This window comes from Arvicanthis niloticus, chromosome 1 (assembly GCF_011762505.2).
Source record: "Arvicanthis niloticus isolate mArvNil1 chromosome 1, mArvNil1.pat.X, whole genome shotgun sequence".
In the NCBI taxonomy this organism is placed as follows: Eukaryota; Metazoa; Chordata; class Mammalia; order Rodentia; family Muridae; genus Arvicanthis; species Arvicanthis niloticus.
Window position 1 is genome coordinate 131,244,670 of NC_047658.1, and position 22,508 is coordinate 131,267,177.

At 41.1% G+C, this 22,508-nt stretch overlaps 1 protein-coding gene across 1 annotated transcript in view; it reads right to left on the reverse strand.

The window, feature by feature from the left end:
* The window catches only part of Cfap95 (cilia and flagella associated protein 95), a 100,218-nt gene that overhangs the window by 60,682 nt on the left and 17,028 nt on the right, over nt 1-22,508 (reverse strand). Inside the window, exon 2 of the mRNA XM_034484662.2 lies at nt 1,504-1,609. Within this exon, the coding sequence (XP_034340553.1) occupies nt 1,504-1,609 (106 nt within the window). The remainder of the gene's footprint in view (nt 1-1,503; nt 1,610-22,508) is intronic.

The following is a 22,508-nucleotide window of genomic DNA, read 5'->3' on the forward strand; positions in this document are numbered from 1 at the left end:
GAGATACACCCAGTTCTCAGCATCCTTGCCTGCAGAACCTGAGGACATCTCTTTTGAAATGCTTAAGAAAGCCTGGGTTTGCAGGGAGTGTAGCAGAGGTGCCATTGACTGAGCCTAACATCAGACGCATGAGTTCCACTCACATGCTTGCTGACTGCCAACAAGACATCCTAAGGTTAAAATGGGTTCATTGGAGTCTTTAGATTTTGGGCGTATATGATTTTGTGAGCCTATGGTATATGTGTACACATATGTGCAGGTGCCCATGCCTTAAGTCTCAACATCAACACAGAGACCATAAGAGAACATGTGTCCATTTCTCTCTCTCTCCTCTTCCTCTCTCTCTCTCTCTCTCTCTCTCTCTCTCTCTCTCTCTCTCTCTCTCCACCTATGGTGGTGGTGGTGGTGGGGAACAAGGTCTCTCCCTAACACCTGAGTCACAGGTGAGCAACAGAAATGCTTGTTAAATATGTACTGAGATCTCAACTCTGGGCCTCATGATTATTCAGCAAGAGCTTTTGATAGCTGAATCATCTCTTCCAGCCCCTAAAACTAGCTTTTATTTAGCCCCCAAAGCTGCTGCCATTGTAAGACACAAGTGAAGAGTTTTGAGACCACTAAGCTTCTGCCTTACGTTGACTGGACAGATACCCAAGTGGGCAAGCATTAATCCACACTACATAATTCAAACGGAAACTGGTTATACAAATGTACATTTTTTTTTCCTGTAACTAGATCCAAACATTTTGTGATCATATTAATAGCAGACTTGATTTCTTGTAACATGTATTGTCTCTTGAGAAAAGTATACCAAAAAAAAAAAAACAAAAAACAAAAAAAAAACAGAGACCCAAGTTCAACCCTCAGGATTTTTTCTCTCCCTCCCTCTAGAAAAGGGAGATAAATGCCTGTTTCATAGGGTTATTCTGGAAGATAGAGAAGTTATCCAGCAAGCCGCTGCTGCTAAAGCAGAGCATCACAGTCCTCCCAAGGTAGAACTGGGAAGTACCAGGGATCTTTAAGAAGAGGTAAGAGACTCCCTTTAACGGAGCTATTAGGCCACTGAGGATGTATACTCTCAAAAGAAATTGGGTGGCCCAGTTTCAGTTTCCCACTTATTTCTGACTCAAAATCTGGCTAATTGGCCTGATGTTCATCCCCCCGATGACATGCCATCTTTCTCACACCAGTGAGGTGGCCCAATTTTGGACTTACACCTCCAGAACTCTTACTTCATATGTAGCATGTGTCAGGTATTTTGTTACAGCAACAGAAAGCTAACTGATATAGGCTGGCAGCATGCTAAGCACTTCCTTGTGTATCTAACTTACCCAATAAACTTAAGAAGTAGGGTCTAAGTTCAGTAAGGGCATTGCAACTAAGTTACCTAATTGATCCCACAAATGAGTAACAACGGTAGGAAAAAAAAATACTCCCCACTTTACTTTTTACTGTTTCAGTGTGAGAAAGACTTCAAACAAAAAATTAACAGTAACTACTTACTGGACTCTCACTTCCAAATCTCCGATAAGTTGATATGCACAGATTTTTCACCGTCTCGGGATTCTCTATATCATAATCTTTGGGGAAGGCTTCTCTGTTACGGTGCCTTCACAGGGGGAAAAAAAAAAAAATTAAAGTCCCTTAGGAATAATCCTTACTGATCATGCACTGCATTTAAAGCCTTTAAATTTGCTATATTCCGTGCTATTATTTCAATTATAAATTTGTCAAAGTCATGATGAATGATGTATTTCTCCTCATTTCAAGGCATGCTGAGACTACTCCCTGAAAACAACCTGGCCCACTCAATAAAGCTAATACTGTCACTGAAACACCACTTAACTAACACAGTAATTACTCTGTGTAGCTCCAGTGAACTGAATGTTATTTAATAATGTAGATGACTTACTGACAGTAAATTCTAAAATAAGACATGGGAATAGCTTTAAAGGCAACTTGTCACTTTAGAAATTCTCTCTACCATGAATTTTAATTACATTGTTTTTCAAAGGAGGCAGGATGTATTGATTGGTAACCTGTGTGGTCCCTGTTTCCAAAAAGCACCCTAGGAGGCTGGTAGCTACAAGCTAAAAACTAACAAAGCCCCACTCCTTAAAGTGAAAGTGGAGATAAACATTCATTAAATTACCTTGGCTAAAAGGTTGTTGGGGGTAATTTTAAAAGGAGGCGGGAAGAGAGAAATTTGGTGTGACAAGACAAGGAAAGGAAAGGTTGTGGTTGACTTAAGTTTTCCTAGGGCTTTTTTAGGTTAAATAAAGGAAGCTGAGACCAAGCATCCTGCAGAAGGGACCCAAAGGGATACCAGGCAGGAAGGGCAGGAACTGTGCATGGGATACTCAAAATTTCATTCAACTATCTGTTTATTCAGCTACAACTTGTAAGGTCCTGCCTAAGTGAGATGTGAACACAGTGTCTCCTCTGAAACTCATTTGATTTCCTCAGTGGTGGCACTGGGAGATGGGGACATGGGGGAGGTGTGTGTGGGGAGGGGGGCGGAGGGTTACGAGGTAATTAGATCATTAAGATGCACTCTAGACTTCCTTCATTTTGGCAATATTAGGTGAATTCACCATCTTGAAAGACTGGATTAGTTACCTCAAGAGCAGACTATGTGAAACTTACACTACTTGGCCTATTTTATACTTATCTGATTCTCCTATTTGGCCATGATATAGTGAAGCCTAGAGTCCTTTCCAACCTTAAGAGCTGTGAGCTTTCTTTTATGAATTACCCAGAATTGTGGCCTGGATGTGAAATCCTCCCATAGGCTCATGTGTTTTAACAATTGGTCCTCAGGTTTTTTTGGAAAGTTATAGAACATTTTCGGACGAGGGTTCTTGCTGGAGAAAGTGAGTCATTCGTTCGTTTCAGCTTGTGTTAGCCCCAGCCTGTCTTCAGCCACTCAGAACCAGCAGCTACATCATGAGAGACAGGTGACACTGTTGACTTTAAAAGATCCCACCAACACAGACCTTTCTCTCCTCTCTCTCTCTCTCTCTCTCTCTCTCTCTCTCTCTGTGTGTGTGTGTGTGTGTGTGTGTCTTTCTGATATTCTCACTCCCAGTCACCATCATCCCCTGTCAAATAAGTCTGTTGCCTGCTGTGATCTCTGTGGCATACTCAGCCACAAAACCCTAGCATTGGTTTCTGTGAGCCCATAGGCTCTCTTGGTGCCTGCACTCTCTCCCCTTGGGGATTGTCTTAGTTAGGATTTTACAGACGTCATGACCAAGGCAAGTTTTATAAAGGACAACTCTTAATTGGGGCTGGCTTACAGGTTCAGAGGTTCAATGCATCATCATCAAGTTGGGAGCAGGGCTGCATCTAGGTAAGCATTATGCAGTCAGAGCTGAGAGTTCTACATCTTCATCTGAAAGCTGCTAGTGGACTACAGACTTCCAGGCAGCTAGGATGAGGGTCTTAAAGCCCATGCCCACAGTGACACACCTACTTCAACAAGATCATACCTCCAATCAAACCATGACAGGGATCTAAATCACAGTTGGACCATATCCCTTGTCTCTGGTCTGCCCACAACAGACACACCTTTCTGCTCACAGAGCACTAGGCTCTCTTTCCATCACTGGTAACAGGTGAATGATCTCTCTCTCTCTCAGCTTAAATGCTTTCCTGAGTCTTTGGTACTCTAGGAGACAGAAGTACACACCTCTGATCCTTTCCCTTGAGTGAGGCTTCAGGTTTTTTTTTTTTTTTTTTTTTTTTTGAGGGGGGTGGCGTTGTTTGTTTGTTTGAGCTATGTTTTTGGCTTTTAACTTCATTTGAAAGTCCTAATACCAAGTGCTAAGTTTCTCCTCTGGCTTAGCCAGGCTAAGCCCATGTCCCCTAACCAGGAAAGTGATGACCCACTAAACAGTTTGCACCTTCCTCAATTGATCCCTCAGAGTCCTAGAGATGCCTTGGACTTCAGGTCTTCCCCTCTACCTCACCCACGGGAATTGTGTGGTCTATACCTCAAGGCTCCCCTTTGGGATGCCTTGTAAGAGAACCTCCAGTGCTCCCTCCACCTCATGGCTTGCCTAAAGGGCCTCTAAAACTTACCCATCCTTGCCATCGAATCTGGCCTCAATATCTCTTAGATAATCAATCCAAACAGCTGACCAGGTGATCAGAAAATAATTCTCTGTTCCCTATTTCTTTTTTCTTTGCTTCAAACCCTGTTTATTTTTTCTGGGATATATATATATATATATATATATATATATATATATATGTGTGTGTGTGTGTGTGTGTGTGTGTGTATTTTTAATATGTATATATATTTTAATATGTATATATATGCTTTAAAATAGCATCTACATGACTCTCCTCCGTCTTATCCAAAGATCTAATCGTATATGAGCAGTCACATGGCTGGCAATCATATCTATTAAAGTTAAAAAGTAAAAACCTTGTGACTTTACCATTTTAAGATGATCACATGCCATAAAGTAACAATTATAAAACTTCTTAGTCCTAATGAGCTCTCTGTTTACCATCGTATCTCCTTCTTAGACTAAGGATGCAACAAGTCTCAAACATTTTGGATTTGTTTGGTGTGGTGGTTTGGATATGCTTGATCCATTGGAAGTGACACAATTAGGTGGTGTGGCCTTGTTGGAATAGGTGTGGCCTTATTGGAGAAAAGTCACTGTGTAGGTGGGCTTTGGGGTCACCTCCTGTGAGGTCTCCTATTATTACAAATTTTTTATTGGTTATTTTATTTATTTACATTTCAAATGTCATCCCCCTTCCAGATTTCCCCGCCACAAACTCCCTATCCTGACCCCTCCCCTCTGCTTCTATAAGGGTACTTCCCCACCCACCCACCAACTCCCATCAATGGAAGGAGAGTCCCTTGGACCTGTGAAGGCTCAATATCCCAGTGTAGGAAAATACCAGGGCGGTGAGACAGGAGCATCTGTTGGGTGTGTGCCCAGAAGTGCTATAGCTGGGTTCTCAGGTAATGAATGCTATGTCCAATTTTCTGAGGAACCACCAGACTGATTTCCAGAGTGGTTGTACGCTGGTACAACTCCACCAACAATGGAGGAGTGTTCCTCTTTCTCCACATCCTCAGCATCATCTGCTGTCACTTGAGTTTTTGATCTTAGCCATTCGGACTGGTGTGAGGTCATTTTGATTTGCATTTTCCCGATGACTAAGGATGATAGATGAACATTTCTTTAGGTGCTTCTCGGCCATTCAAGATTCCTCAGTTCAGAATTCTTTGTTTAGCTCTGTACCCCATTTTAATAGGGTTATTTCTACTATACACAAGCTTCACCCAGTGTGGAATACCAGTCTCTTCCTGGCTGCCTTTGGATCAAGACTTAGAACTCTTGGCTCCTCCAGTACCATGTCTGCCTGTACACTGCCATGCTTCCTGCCATGATGATAATAAACTGAACCTCTGAAACTGCAAGCCAGCCCCCAACTAAATGTTGTCCTTTATAAGAATTTCCTTGGTCATGTTGTCTGTTCACAGCAATGAAACCCAAAGACATATGGACTTTTGTTTGACGATAAAAATTTAAGGTTATATTTGCCATAGCACACTATATATGTGATTCAACTCTAGTTTACAATATACTCTATATGGTAATAAAAATGTAATGTTATAAAGGTCTTCTCAAATTATCAAAAACTGATTTAGGATGTATGTCTAACTACTTATGTCTTTGCTAACTATTTAACGCCAAGCTGTTAGGAAATTTAGATAAGTAACAACTTATATTTGATAAATAATGTATGTTTAATAATCAAATTTATACATTGCCAAGGTTTATGCTGGTTCACAGTAATATTTATCTTTGCCTTTGCTCACTTTAAGCTTTAGCCATCTGGATAAACTAACCCATACAAAAACCACAATATTCTATAATGGTACACTATGAAAGGATCAATAAAATTGCCAGTCTCTCTATGAAATTTATCTATGATTTAAAGTTTTGCTTGGACACTTGAATAGCTTCAATTCAAAAACTGTTATTTTTTTTAAAAGCTAAACCTAACATGGATGGAATGCAAAATCCTAGTTTAATAAAAGCTACTAACTTATTATAAACTGTTAAGGACAATTAAGAATTGCAAGTTAATAGTTGCCTTATAAAAGATCAAATTCTTTAATGTGTCCAGAACTATTCTTGTAGTCATGTTACGTAGTAATGTATATAGGAATAAGCTTCATTTAGCCTCCTGTTTTCAAAGTTAAGCTTAAAATAAGGAATATTAACTAGATAGTCCTCTGACTCTTCAGAGATCTGCTAAATATGGCATTTAAAATATTCAAGCTTCCAATAATAGACAGAACTTCTCCCTCTGAGCAGAAACCCTTAAGGTCTCCAACGAAGATAAGTGGACCACAACAATGCCTTGTGGTAACACTGAGCAGTGGGAAAAACTGCCCCATGGCTTGCCTGATGCCAGGGCTCTGCTCAAACTGTGGACACTTTTGGGTTGATTGTCCTACTCTGCCTAGTGAAAGAAAGATTAATTTTTCCAAGTTCTTCTACAGGAAAAAGATCCCAGACCTGGGTCTGACAGCCAAAAGCCCTATGCTCTGTATAGCAACTGAAGGTTAAATGCACTGTATGACACCTGGAGACCTAGGACTCCTGCCGCCAACAAAACTATGGAGACCACCAGAGCCTAAGGTATCTGTCTAGGTAACAGGTCTCTGTTGTTTTAATTGCTACACAGGTTATTTGGATGATACTTCCATCTATAATTTATCCTTCTCAGATCTCTGATGATGCTGACTTACTGTAGCTTTAACAGTAGCAAGCATCCAGGTCCTCCCCCAGGGGGTTGTCTTCAGTTCTTCTGCCTTCTCAGTTCTCTTCATATATAAAAATCAGGCCACTGGCTCCCTTTGCTAGAGCTACTCAATCTAGACACAGTTTACCTTGTTAGAAAACTCAGAAATGAGACAAACTCACAAAAAGATTTCAAAGTAACTTTTTACTTTAACAAAACGCTCTTTCCAATGGCTGCTCTCAGTAATCAACCACCTGTGTCTCAGGGCAAATGACTGGGTAGAAACAAGGTGTGAAGTTTATGAAAGGTTCAAGGATAAAACCATAAGTTGTGAGGCTCTAAAAAGGTGTTTTAAGGTGTGTGAATGCAATTTGTAAAGGTATAACAAGAAAGTGACTTAAAATATAAAATATGAAAAATGTTTCAGATATCTTTCCCTCTCTGTGGTACTAAGACTTCAAAAGTTTAGAGTTTTAACATTAACCAGTGGAGTTCTGATAAGCTATTAATCTGGCTCTGGTGAGCACTGACTACTATTATGGAAGTCACAAGCTCAAAATTTTAAATTTTCTTCGGTCGTCTTCTAAGTGGAGTCTTAAAAGTGCTTCTTATTGTGCCAAAACATCTGTCTAATCTCTATACCCCCAGTCATCTGTATAGAGGAAAAAATGTTCATATTTTTAATTCAAAATCATTTGGGAACCCCAAGCTTCTACTATGACTCAAAGGCATGAGTCTACTGCTGTTTCTACACTGTGGATTTCAGTCCAGATTCCCAAACAATGGTAATAATAACACATCTAAAACTTATGTCCTTAGTAAACTTAAAAGATTATGAGTGCTTCAGAGAACTAACTTGAGTCCACCTCTTACGAGTCATGGACAATATTTATCTTTAGTCCATATAGATAAGTATATGAACAATACTTATCAATAGTCCATATCAATACATATAGAAACTGTTTTCCACGTGCCTATTCTGTTATTCCTGAGACTGTGATCTCTTTCCTCTTTCCCCTTTCCCCAATCTTGGGATTCCCCTGGGGTTCAGTTACCAGGACCGTGGAACTAAAAGTTCAAGTGTGCACCTATGAAAAAATTTCCCCCTAAATTCCTTAACTTTATCTTCTGCCCCAATATGTATCTGTTCCAACATCCTGGCAGGTCCAGTTGTTCCCTCAAAATCTGCATCTTGGACAGCTTCAAAGTGGCTAGCCCCAAGTGGTCCAGCCTCACAGCTGCTACCTGCACATCCCTAGCCCCAGATGGTCCCACAGAGCCTGGACAGTGAGTGAAATAGCCTACACTTCCAGGACTTGGCCAGCATCCCAGCTTTCTCGATTCCCTAAAGATGTTAATGCCCCCAGACAGCAGGAAGCAGTCTAAAGAGCACTGCCCCCACATTCCTCCCTCACCATCACCCCTTCCTGTTTCTTCAATGTTTATAACAAAAGGGAGAAATGTTAATCTCAGCCAGCCTTCAGTGACTCAGTGCCAGCAGCTACATCATCAGGAGTCTTCAAATGTGATGTCTATCCCCTTTGAAAAGACCCCACCATCACAGACCTCTGTCTGTCTGTCTGTCTCTGTCTCTGTCTCTGTCTCTGTCTCTGTCTCTGTCTCTGTCTCTGTCTCTCTCTGATGCCCCCAATTCAAGACAGCCTTTAACTCCTTGCCTGGGAAGAAAGCTCTTGAGTGAGATCTGTTGCACACTGTGATCTCTGTAGCATACCTTGGCCCTGACCTGACAAGGTACTGTACCTTGGAAACCCTAACAGGTTGGCCTTGAGGTTTGACATCTAGTACATGATTTCTGTCTGCTCTCTGCTTCCTGGCTAATGATGTGTTAAGACCAGACAGCTCAGGTTCTTAGCCCCACGTCTCCTCCTTTCTTAAGTTGCCTCTAGTCAGGCCTCTGATCACAGCAACAAAGGAGATAACGGATACACCCAGCCACCTGAGCACTTTGTCTGAGCAAAGACTGAGAGTGTGCTACATTTGTTGGGCTACATTTACAACAGGCACAAGAATGCATTGGGGGAATAAACCTAACGGTGTCTACCTTCAGTTACTCCCAGCCTCTGTAGAAATTGACATAACTAAGTAATCAGGAGGGAAAGCCTTAATTTGAAAATTTTCTTCAAGCTATGAGGAGAACTTTATGGTATTATGACACCCAATGTGTGACCCAGATGTGTCATGTCATCTGCAAAAGCATCACCAGTTCCCTATGGCCTCTCATTATTGATCCAGTCCTGATATCTGTTGGCCATCTGTATGACTGAGAAATACCTATTAAGGTCCATTGCTATTTAAATTGTGTTGTTTAGGTTTTTAGTTCTTTGTGTATTTTGGACACAGACCTTCTGCCAGATGAATAGTTGGTTAACATTTCCCCTTGCTGTGCTGCTTCCAATGCTGTGATGAAGCTTTTCAAATGATGTAATCTAATTTGTCTGTTTTTGCTTTGGGTTTTGTAATGTTTTGAGGGAGAGGGTCTTAAAATAATGGAAAGTATCCCAAACTTGGAAGGTGTCCTGGTTCTAAAGCCAGCAGCTTTTTAAAATTCTTGGACAGGTTGTTTTGAAGCTCAAAGTTAACAAATAAGAATTCTTTGGCTTTAGTTCACTAGGTTGTTATGAAGATCTTAATATAAAAATATAAAAACAGAACAGAAAGGTAACAGAGAAATTTTTTAACATTGAACTATTTTAGAATCTGAAAACAATGCAATATATGTCATTAAAAGTCACAGGTAAACACAAAAGCCTCTGGGCAGACAAAGTAATTCTTGGTAAAGAGAGTAATGCAACCAGCGTTTCAATATGTGGTTTTGGGTTCTACTGTAGAGTCATAGCTGCAAAGGTAGCATAGTGCTGGCATCAAAGCAGGTGTGTAGGATGACACAGATACAAACTCACTCTGCTCCAAGCACGTTATTTTTGACAAAGATGGCAAAAATACATATAGAAAAAAAGGGGACAATCTTATCAACAAATGACTCTGGGTAAATTGGGTATCTACTATTTTAAAAAGTTATATGATTCCTATCTCTCACCCAGCACAAAAATGAATTCCAAGTAGATAAAAGACCTCAATATAATACATCGGACTTTGAAACTTTTAGAGAAAATCTTTCATGGGATAGGGGTAGGCAAGGGCTTTGTCACCGGTAAAGCCACTGAAGGAATAGAACCCATTTCCATTTGTCAATTGGAAATAGTTTATCAAGTGAGAAATACCACCGATAGAGTACAAAAATGTCTTTCGTTAGCATCTATAACATCTGACAAAGGAGTAATATTATTTAGCATATACAAAGAACTCAGAAACCTAAAGGACAGGAACTCAAAACCAAAAAAGGATGAATGTAATAGGCAGGTCTGAAAAAAATGCAAAATAAATGATGAATTAGCACATCCAATTTGGCTATCCACCATGGAAATGCGAATTAGAAACATACTGGTATTCCATCTCACTAGAATTCATCCTAAGGACAAGACGAATGCTAGTAAAGATGGGGACAAAGGGGAGACCTTATACACTGAGTGTATACTAAAGTTCAGCCACTATGGAAGCCAGATGGGAGACTGTCAAAAACTTAGGAATAGAGCTACCATATGATCCAGTTCTATTGCTCCTGAGGATTTATTTGCTCAGTGGGCTCTTAAGTGAACATATCACAGAGACACGTGGCATCAGTGTTCACTGTGGCAACATTCACGGTAGCTAAGTCATGGAACTAGCTCAGGTGCCCACAGCAGAGGAATGGATGGCAGCCATAAGGGATGACGTTAAACTGTCTCCAGGCAGGTGGAGACAACTGGTGACAATCGTATCAAACAAATTAAACCAATCTTAGGTAGACAAATACATGTGTTTTTACTTTTTACTCGTAGATTCTACATGGATAGATAAAAATCACACATATATAGGGCATGAAAGCAGAAGCAAAACTGTCTAGAGGAACATAGGGCACAGGTAGGACAGGTGGACAAAGAGGAATTGTGGAGAGCATGCTTTAATAAGCACCATATATTTGTATGAAAAATGTCCTTATGAAACTGTATCGTGTACAACAAAGATGCACAGTGGAATTTAATTTAAAAGGACAATCATGCTACAATCCACACAGCCAAGAGGCTAGGTAACAAGGAAGGCTTAAGTGAGAAGTGAAAGGATCTTCCAGAGAAGGGGAAAGAGTTTTCTCAACTGGAGTTGGGGCAGGTGGGGATGGAGCAGGAGGGATCAGATGTGGGCGGGCGGAGGGGGATGGACAGAGAGAGTGCCTGCCGGGAGAGATGACTGGATTTCAGAGGGCATTTGTGGGAAAGAGGTAGGAACCAAGAACAACAGAGACTCTGTTATATAAAAAGCAGCCTGGAATTCTGACCCTGTTGTCAGGGTGTAGACCAGCACAAGCAGACCCCATGCTGGATGATGCCCTGAGGATCAGTCTAGTTGGAGCAGAACCTCTACGGACGATCACAGGAGCCCTCTAGCCCTCTATTCTTCAGAAGGATCTGGCCAAGTTGCTACTTGGGCTCAGTAGGAGCTTGAGGAGTCCCTCGTGATTTGTGTATGATTTTACATCATATGAATCTGCAAGCTGCTCTTACACAAACCTGCATAATACTCCATGTGAGTTGTAATGCTCAACACGTTATCCCAGAGCTTCAGACGAGGCAGGAAACCATAGTTCCCTTCAGGCTGCCCCACCACAGAGGAACCTTGATCTCCACTGGTGGAAGAAAGCTGGATTTGGGGCATAGGGTTCCTCTCATAGGCAAGGGGACAGGTTATAATCTGGGGTTTCTGTGGACTCTTGTCTATAAGGAGTGGGGAGGGAATGGAAGTTTGCAAAGAAACTTTTTTTTTCTCACTGTGGCACATTTCATACCGTTCTATAACCATCCATTAATGTATCCACCTCTCCTGAGACTGAAGGCTTCTAAGACATGGAGATTATTTTTGATTCATCTTGGCGATCTGGTGACTCGCATAGTCTGACACATTATAAATGATTAGATCTTCCGTGATTGATGGACAGGTTGAATCTTCCTACTGTCGCCCTAATATAAATGCTGAAAGCAGAGGCTTTCAAATGTGTCCATAAAGATGAAGAGTATCCCGGCTCAGTTTTCAAAAGCATCAGTCAGGAGGGGGTGATCATGCATACAGACAAGCTAGCTCTCTGCAACGCCAGCTTGTCTCCGGAGGAATTGTAAATCTACCTGCTAAACTGGAACGCTCTCACTATACATATGCATCACACCACTTGCAAAGGGTTTGGAATATGAGAAGTATTTGGCATAAGAACAATGAAAGTCTGAGCCCAGTTCCAGCTTCTGGTTACTTGACAAGAGACACATTTTCTTTGCAGATTTCAAAGATGTTAAAAATGTTTAGTTAAGACTCCAGATGGCAGAATATATTAACTTTAGGCTTTAGAATTATTAATGGAGTTCACAGCTATGCTGTCAGCTATTGTATTTTCTGATGTAAATGTAGGGCAAAGAAGAAGAGAGATAGCTTTTCTATTAAGTTTCACAATCCTCAGCTATCTAAAAGAAAATTACCTTGGGGAGTCAGCTATATTTCCTGACACATTAGAAACTTAAAACCAATACAAGCAAATACTGCAGAGAGAAGTTTGACGATCCTTTTAAAGATTTCATAGGCAAAAAGATTAACATGCTGAGCTAGTGTTATTTAGTGGTTTATACATTAAACCAACAAGGACATTTAGACATACTTGAGTCATTGCAAAGGAAATGTTATGTTCTTGGGAGGAGTTGTGACTTCTCGTAGTAGTACACAGGGACTTTATCAGTGTGTCCTATGTTGTGTAAGATTTGCACGTCTGCACCATGATCCTAAAATTTGCAACCCAAACTGCCCTAGAGAAAACTACCTGATAAAGATGGGTGTAGCATATTTTCTTCATTCAACATATATTGAGTGGCATGCAAATCAAGAATTCTGACTCATAAATTCTCTACATAGAAAAATCTCTAAAACCAAGAATCCCATAGAGCATATTGTGAGGAGGAAAAATGAAGACAGCAGTCGGAAGCGTAAACAGTTGCAGAAATGTCAGTCTGATTGACTGCCAAACACAGGACTCACAGATAGCTGAAGAAACACACATCAGGCCAGGTGACAGTGCAAGTGATTACACCACCTGGGACGCTCTTCAGGATACGACATCCCGTGAAAGCAATGACAACCATCCTGCTCACACGGAGAAAACTAGACCCCAATTACCTTCACATCCTAGTACACGTCTCAGGGTTTCTATAAGCTTCACCTCCAAAATGTAGTTTGTATCAGTTGACCAAAGACACGCTGAGCCTGGTATGGTAGGTAGTTCAGGCCTGTAATTCCAGCATTTGAAAGGCAGGAGCAGAACGGTCTTGAATTCAAGGCCAGTCCTGGCTAAGTAAGAGACCATGACTTAAAAGAAGAGGGAGACGGGTGTTCTGGGGGCTGTAGGAAGAAAGGGACTGGAGAAAGAGAAAGTCAGAAAGTCTTTAAACATAAATTATACATCCACTATGGTTCACTATAGTACAAAGAACACCTATATCAGTGAGTCTCAACCTGTGGGTTGGGACCACTATGGAGGTTGGTGACCCTTTCACAGGAGTTGCATAAAACATATCCTGCAGTCAGATATTTACATTACAATTCATAACAGTAGCCAAATTACATTTATGTAATAGCAAGAAGAATAATTTTATGCCTGAGGGTCAACACATGAGGAACTGTATTAAAGGGTCACAGCATTGGGAAGGTTGAGAACCACTGCTCTAGAGAGTGTTAGCTGGTGTGGAAATTAGTAGCCCTCTATGGTGCAAACGAGCAAACAGCAACTGCTTTCCTATGTTTCCTCTCTCTCCTCTCAATATCATTCTAGAAAATACCAGAAGACCACTTCAAGAGAGTCTAACGTCTGTGTTAGTGTGTATTTCTGTGACTCCACGTGCCGTGCACACTGAATAGATAATACAAGTTATTTGGTTTCAGAGCAATTCATTTTCTTTCTAATCCTCCACTATCTAAGACTTTAAAAAGAAAATTATCCTGGAGAGCCAGCTAGACTCTCCAAAACATTAGAAACTTCAAATGAAAACAAATGAGATTTTCTTTGTAAAAGGATCTAGAGTTAAAACAGTTTCAACATAAACATAGCTGAAGAATGCACATTTCCCCCCCTTTTCTTATGAGAAATCATTCAAAAACAAAAAAAGGGAGGAGGATGGTTACAAGTGAAGCTAAAAGCTGGGCAGAAGCAGGAACTCTCAGCCCCGGATTATACCAAGTGCTTGGGCTACCAAAAAGGAGCCAGGACCCAGTGAAGACTGAGAACAAGTAGGAGACAGGCAGAGAAGGCTCTGCGCAGGCTGCCTGTGAGTCCATTTGACACAAGTGTAGTCGGCTGAGAGGAGGGAACCTCAATGTCTCTTGAAGCAGACAAAGCTGTAGAGCATTTTATTAATTAGTGAGTGATAGGGGCGAGAACAGTTTATGGGGGTGTTTCCTATATGGGAGGGGCTGTCCCTGAGCTGGTTGTTCTGGATTCTCTATAAGAAAGTTGGCCAAGGAAGCTCCCAGGAGCAAGACAGAAAGCAGCAACCCTCTATGGCATCTGCATCAGCTTCTGCCTCCAGGTTCCTACCCTGGTTGAGTTCCTGTTCTGACTTCCTTCAATAAGTGGTAACAATGTGGAAGTCTAAAACAAACAAATCCTTTCCTCCCCAGCCTTCTTCATCTGTCATGATGTTTCATCATAGTGACAGTAACCCTGTCTTGGACAAAGTCTTGTGGATGAGAGGGCTCACAGGTGGGAACTTTCGAGTACCGACTGGACTAGATCACACTTCCTATGGTTATGCCCATGGACTCATTTTAGCTGTAAACATTGAAAAATGCTAGGTAGAAGACACTTACATTTTGTCTCACATACTAGTAATTCTTAAGAGCTGAATATCCCAGGTCAATATTTTTTTAATGAAAACCTATGGAAAAATATGAAGAACCTTTGAATCAAGCCTTCCCTTAGTGTTTTCCAACGCTGCTCTTCAGCATGCGTGATAGGTGTTAAGGGATGCTAGCCTATCCCAGAGTCCACCTATGGGAGTTTTACAAGGCAGTCTTCTGTAATATGGGACAGACATTTTGCTCACCAGTACAATTTCTCATTCTCCTGGAAATACAAAAGCTCAGAAGCCCATGGCCTTTGGTGGTAACTGGGGAGACATCTAACTGGTTAAAGTGGGAGAGAATCAAAGACAGCTGAATGTTCAGCCAGGAATGGGGTATCCATATTATCCACTCCAAGGCTCAGAGAATATCACAGAAAATGGGGTAAAAAGAATGTAAGAGCCAGACAAAGAAGTGAAGTGAGCCCCGATTCTTTGGAATGTGACATCACTGTTGATTCTTGATCGCACATCTGTGATACAAGCATGAGACCTGTGTAAGACCAAATCTGTCAACATGCCAGAGAGTAAAGCCCTTGAGCTCCCACTCCCTGAGCCTATACCCAAGACCATGGTAAGTGGGGGTGGGAGGGGTCTCAAGAAGCTCCACCCCTCCCCGAGTATCATGGGCACTTAATGCTCCTGTAATAAGCTTTCAACCAGGACCTGTAAGCAACCCTAATGAAACTCACTGGATGATGAAAGTGGAAGAGGGTCTAGGTGCGGGGAAGAAGAGGATCAACAGGAATAAGGGGCAATAGGAGAGGATGATGGGGGAGGATATGCTAGAAATCCATGACCCCTATCTAGGAAAGTTCCACAATGAAACCCACTATTATGTATAATCAGCCTATATAATACAAATAAATGAACTAAAATGATGCCCAAGGCCCTGCACTTGGTAGTAGTATTTGAATAGATCTGGCCAATAAAAAACTATGAGCAGAAATCACATGGTTGAGGGGCTAAGGTGAAGGTGAAGGATTGCTTGTTGCGTCATATCATGAAGATGGTATCATATGGGGTGGGGGCTGTGTAGTGAGTGGGTTGGTCTGATACTGCTTGTATTGTAATGCTAAATATTGGCTCCTAAGGCCTGATTGCTCCCAGAGACAAGAGAGTCTGCATGTAGACCAAAATAACACTTGTGACCTTGCCCTCAAGTTACTCCTGATTGGTGAATAAAAATGTCTACAGCCTATAGCTGAACAGAACTGAGATAGGTGGAGCTCGGGGGTTCCCTGGACTTGGGGTCTGAGGAGGCCATGAGAAGAAAGAATGTGGAGAGAGGAGATGATGACTTATTGGCTCCAAACTGTGTAAATGGGAGAGCTTTCCATATCTGTAAGTATTCCTGTCTGCTGAAGAGGTAGATAGAGTGCCCAAGGATGACTCTCTGTGACCAGGAAAGGTGACTTGATTTTCTAATGTGCTGCAGTTTGCAAAGGAGCAGCTGAAATAATGTAAGGGTATCCTGTGTTAGGTCACAGCCTTAGGCAAAGCTGAGTGGTATGAACTGAGTCCCAGAGGAAAGCTGAGACAACGTGGGGTTAAGGATAGGAAAGCAATTCAAATAGCATACGGGATAGATATCTGCCCAGTGTTTTGTTTGTCTGTTTAATTTGTTTACAATCTAGACATTGCCACCCTCCTGTTTCCCCCTCCCACAGTTCCTCATCCCATTCCTCCTCTCTCATGTCTCTGAGAGGATGCTACCCGACCACCAGGCCTCCCCTATCCCTGAGGCCACACGTCTCTGGAGGATTAAGCACATCTTCTCTCACTGAAGCCAGACCAGGCAGTCCTCTGCTATATATATATATATATATATATATATATATATATATATATATATATGTGTGTGTGTGTGTGTGTGTGTGTGTGTGTGTGTGTGTGTATGTGTGTGTGTGTATATGTATATATATACATATATACATATGTATATGTATGTATGTATATATATGTGTGTGTGTGTGTGTATGTGTGTGTGTGTGTATATGTATATATATACATATATACATATGTATATGTATGTATGTATGTATGTATGTATATATATATATATATACATATATATATATATATATATATATATATATATATATATATATATGTCCGGGGCCTTGGACCAGCTCGTGTATGCTGTCTGGTTGGTGGCTCAGTGTCTGGGAGCTCCCTGGGGTCTGGGTTAGTTAAGATTGCTGGTCTTCCTATGGGATCACCCTCCCCTTCAGCTTCTTCCAGCCTTTCCCTAATTCAACCATAGGGGTCCCCAACTTCAGTTCAGTGGTTGAGTAGAAATATCTGTCTTGGTCGGCTGCTGGTTGGGCCTCTCAGAGGAAGCCATACTAGGCTCCTGTCTATAAGCACATCATAGAATCAGTAATAGTGTCAGGCCTTAGAGCCACCCCATGAGGAGGATTCCCAGTTGGGCTGGTCACTGCACCTTCTCTTCCTCAGTCTCTTCTTCATTTTTGTCCCTGCAATTCTATTAGAAAGGGATACTTCTGGGTCAGAAATTTTGGCTGTGAGGGTGTAAGGCCCCCACGAAGGGAGGACCTCACCCAAGCCTCAGGAATTTGAGGCCACCCATTAACTCACAAGACACCGAACTTGATGAAATCATCAAGAGGTATATTTTGATTAACATGTTGAGGTCAAGACCTGTAGCCCACACAGGGGCAATGGGCTCTGACCCCAGGGCTTTGGAGACAGAGAGAATTTAAAGTCAAAAACCATAACTCAGGGGGGAAATCACAACCCAGGGGGAGTAAAGGAGGGCTATTGGAGAGCAGCTGTGGAAAGTCCCAGCCCATTATTCAGTTTGTGACAGGGTCCAAGGAACAGCCATGGGGAACATTTTGTATAGGCTATTCTCTAAGAGCCTATTCGTAACCAACCATCTATCTTGTGGTCAGCCAAGTTCCTGAAACACAGAGCTCACGACCAAGCTGACCTGTACTCTTGGTTCTGCCCAGCCTGCTAGGAGATTTTGAAAATTTTTAACCCTTTCAAGGGATGCAACACCATCCCTCCTCTTGAAGCCCTGTCTATCTACTGGTGGTGGTTCCCTCTCCCCACTGTTGGACATTTCATCTAAGGTCACTCACACTGAGTCCTGAGAGTCTCTCACCTCCCAGGTCTCTGGTACATTCTTAGAGGGCCCCCCCCCCAACTCCCACTTTCTGAGGCTGCATGCATATTTCCACTCATTCTGCTGGCCCTCTGGGCTTCTCTACTGTTGCCCCTCCCCCGACCTAATCCTGTTCCCCCTTTCCCCTCCTTTTCCTCTCTCCTGTCCAAATGCCTCCCTCTGCCTCCTGTGATTATTTTCTTCCTCCTACTAAGAAGGATTGAAGCATCATCACTTGGTCTTGCTGCTTGTTAAAGTTCTTAAGTTCTGTAGGTTGTACCCTAGGTATTCTGTACTTTTGAGCTAATATCCACTTATTAGTGAGTATGTACTATGTATGTATGCCCTTTTGGGTCTCAGTTACCTCACTCAGGATGATATTTTCTAGTTCCATTCATTTGCCTGCAACTCATAGTGTCCTCATTCTTAATAGCTGAGTAGTATTGCATTGTGTAAATGAACCACATTTTCTGTATTCATTCTTCTGTTGTGGGACATCTGGGTTGTTTCCAGCTTCTGGCTATTATAAATAAGGTGGCTATGAACATCATAGAGCATGTGTGCCTCTGGTATAGAGGAGCATCTTTTGGGTATATGCCCAAGAGTATATAGCTGGGTGTTGCGGTAAATCTCCTGCCCATAGGGAGTCCATAGAATAAAGACACAAGTCAATAAATATCAAATGAATGCTGCATGCCTAGATTGGGCAGATTTACCATTAAACTACACCATTCCCCGGCTAAAAGAGCTCTTAACAGCTTGCGGTTTCCTAGGTCAAGGTCTTCTTCGTCTTCTCTCTCTCCACCAACTGCTCTCTCTTCCACCAACTGCTACTCTTCCTTCAATGACTCTCCTGGTCTTCTCCTCTTTCCCTGCCTCTGGCTCCTCCCACTCCTCTTCCACTGCCCAATCACTAGCTGTAGCCTTTATTTAACAAATTTGATTGGACAGAAGGTTTACAAGATTCACTCCTCCTTCGCAGCCCCTCCCAGGAGTGGAGTTACCATGACAACAAGAGGCTAGGGCTATCCACCACATTTCCCCCTTTTTGTCCAATAAAATAATTTTTTTCTCTTTTCACATATTAATTGAACACTAACTATATTACCATGTTGTGTTTGTTAAAGTACAAGATAAACCTAACACTCAGTCCATCATTTTTGTTAACTAAATAGAACCTTTGCCATCTCTCTCAATTAAAAATTTTAGTTCTGAACCTGGCTTATGTCCTGTCTTCAGAATGAATAGCATCTGAAAACCATCCTCTCAAAGTAAATAGCCTGGGTTGGCTGTGAGATTATAAATCTTCAACCCCATCAGAAATCCAGAATGACTCAGTTAAATAAAGATATGGGAAGCACAAAGCGTGGCTTCTAAAACTCAACCAATTTAAATAGACCACTGAACATCTAGACAGTTCCTTATTTCAAAACGTTGGAGCATCTGGTCTTCAGCCTTCTGGCCCAGGATCATCTGACAGACCTAGTAATGCAGAATTACTAAGGGCTGATTACTCTGTTTTGGCAGATATAATCAGCCGACTATTCTGCAAGTGTGTTTCTTTTTTGCACACTATTTCATCTGTAGATGAAAAGAGGCAATTCTTGCCTAGTGACTGTCACACCACAACTGGAGTAACTCCAAAGATGCTCAATTTCTTCTTAGAATCCAAGACTGGGAAGCTGTCAGGATCAGATAGGTCTCCAATAAAATAAATGTTTATATAAAAATGTTTGTAATGTCAATTCTATGGATTTCTGACGTTTTTGAAAATCAACTATGTAAGGCAATCTGAACAGTTGTCTGTTAATTCCTTTCCACTATTTCTAATTAAAATCTAGAAAACATCCTAACAGTAAGCAATGAGCCATGCAATTACCATAGGCCTCTGATTCACAAGCCAACCATCTCAAATCAAGTGGGTTTTTTTTTTGTTTGTTTGTTTGTTTGTTTTTTTTTTGATTAAAAAGGACTGGGTCTAAGCCTTGTATTTCTAAATAAGATATATAGGCACAATTAAAAAAAAAAAAAAAAAAAAAAGAAGACCTTGACCTAGGAAACCACAAGTTGTTAAGAGCTCTCATAGCTGGGGAATAGTGTAGTTTAATGGTAAATCTGCCCAATCTAGGCATGCAGCATTCATTTGCTATTTATTGACTTGTGTCTTTATTCTATGGACTCCCCATGGGCAAGAGATTTACCGCAACAGCTGGGTCTTCAGGTAGGTCTATTTCCAATTTTCTGAGGAACCGCCAGACTGATTTCCAGAGTGGTTGTACCAGTTTACAATCCCACCAACAATGGAGGAGTGTTCCTCTTTCTCCACATCCTTGCCAGCATGTGCTGTCTCCTGAGTTTTTGATCTTAGCCATTCTGATTGGTGTGAGGTAGAATCTCAGGTTTGTTTTGATTTTCATTTCCCTGATGACTAAAGACTTTGAACATTTTTTTTAAGTGCTTCTCAGCCATTCAAGATTCCTGCATTGAGAATTCTTTGTCTAGCTGTATCCCATTTTTTATTGGGATTTTTTTTTTTTTTGGAGGCTAGCTTCTTGAGTTCTTTATATATTTTTGGATATTAGCCTTATATCTAATGTGGAGTTAGTGAAGATTTTTCCCCCATTCTGCAGCTGCTGATTTTTCCTATTAACTGTGTCCTTTGCCTTACAGAAGCTTTTCAGTTTCATGAGGCCCAATTTATCAGTTGTTGATCTTAGAGCCTGAGCCATTGGAGTTTTGTTTAAGAATTTCCCCCTGTGCCAATGAGTTCAAGGCTCTTTCCCTCTTTCTCTTCTATTCAATTCAGTGTATCTGGTTTTATGTTGAAGTCCTTAATCCACTTGGACTTGGCTTTGTGCAAGGTGATAAATATGGATCTATTTTCATTTTTTTATATACAGACTGCCAGTTAGACCAGAACTATTTATTGAAGATGATTTCTTTTTTAACACTGTATGGTTTTGGCTTCTTTGTCAAAGATCAAGTGTCCATGGGTATGCGGGTTTACTTCTGGGTCTTCAATTCTATTCCATTTATTGACCTGTCTGTCTCTGTACCAATACCATGCAGTTTTTATCACTATTGTTCTGTAGTACAGCTTGAAGTCAGGGAGTCTCCAGAAGTTCTTTCATTGATAAGAATATCCACCCAGCTTTAAAGGCTGATAAAGACTTATTACAAATTAAAGGTCACATGTGTCTTTTATGTGACAATTGGATAATCAAAGATGGGGTAAAAGCCCCTGATTGAGATATTTTCCACAACAATGCTGCAACAGAGAGAGAAGAGGAGAATGCCTTCTTTGTAAGAGACTCTGTCAAGACAATAACATCAATTCATTCAAGCAGGGGCCTCCTGACCTCATAAATGGCCTACTTTTCTGTTACTATCTCATTAGCACTTAACTTTCAACATTCATGTTAGAGACCGTTAAACCCCAGTAAGAAACTGGCCTCAGAGGGGACAGTGGTTCATCTCCACCCCCAGCAAACACAAAGGCTATTATGACATCTGGAAATAAATGTTTATATGATAAGCCACCAAGATTGGAGAAGAGGGGCACTGTTTGTTATCAAATATCAATCCCAACTTAAACTAACAAAGGAATCTGAAGCAGAATCGGGAGAGACATGGTATTCTAAAACTCTAAAACATGATGCATTGTCTGTAAGCTGGACAAGGATGATAAAAACAAGGATGGTCAATTATTTGACAGGAAGAAGAAAATCAAACCATGTGCCCCACGAGACCAGAAAGAGGAGCAGAAAAGTTGTTTCTGTTTATGAATTACAACACAATACATAGAAATATGAATATAAAAAAATCATTGAGATGCCTTACAGAGAGGAGGAAAGAGAAATGACAGATTACAACAGTCAAGGCCTTCAGATGTTTGTTCTCCAGATGTAGAACTCACCACCCACCACAGCTGGAAGCAGGAGAGAAACTAGTGCTTAACAGATCTGAGACCTGTGGCCTATGATTAGAGTTGGGTCCCTTCCTTGGTCAAGTGGGTAAGCTTGTGTTGCACATAGGCAGAAAACTTAAATAATCTCAGATTACTTCCCAAAGAGCTTTAATTCAAGTACATATGCCAAACAACTTTTGAAACTACGTCATATTTTCTAGGTACTGGATAACAGGAGATAAAAACTAGAATTCACTAATATTTTGAAAGATCTGTATATAAGCAGTTTATCAAACCACTTGAGTCAAAGATCAATACGAGCTTAAACTGCCAAACTTCTTGGAAATGCAGACATTAAAAATGGCACTTGTCTAAATGCAGTGGTACACATCTAAAACCCTAGCACTTGGGAAGTAGAGACAGAAGGGTCAGAAATTCAAGGACATCCTTGTCTACATAGTGAGTTCAAGGACAGTTTCAGCTACCGGAGATCTCATTAAACAAAGAACAAAAGCCACTCACAAGAATGCATACGATCTACCTAAGGCAGTGCCCAGGGACACTAACCACTAAATAAGAACAGCGGGGAATTTTGAAATAAAACATCAAATTAGAAAAACAGAACCAAGAAATAAATTAGTAAATAAAACACAAAAGCTGCTATCTAGAAAAAGTCAGCAAACAAAGAGGAGATTGGAACCCA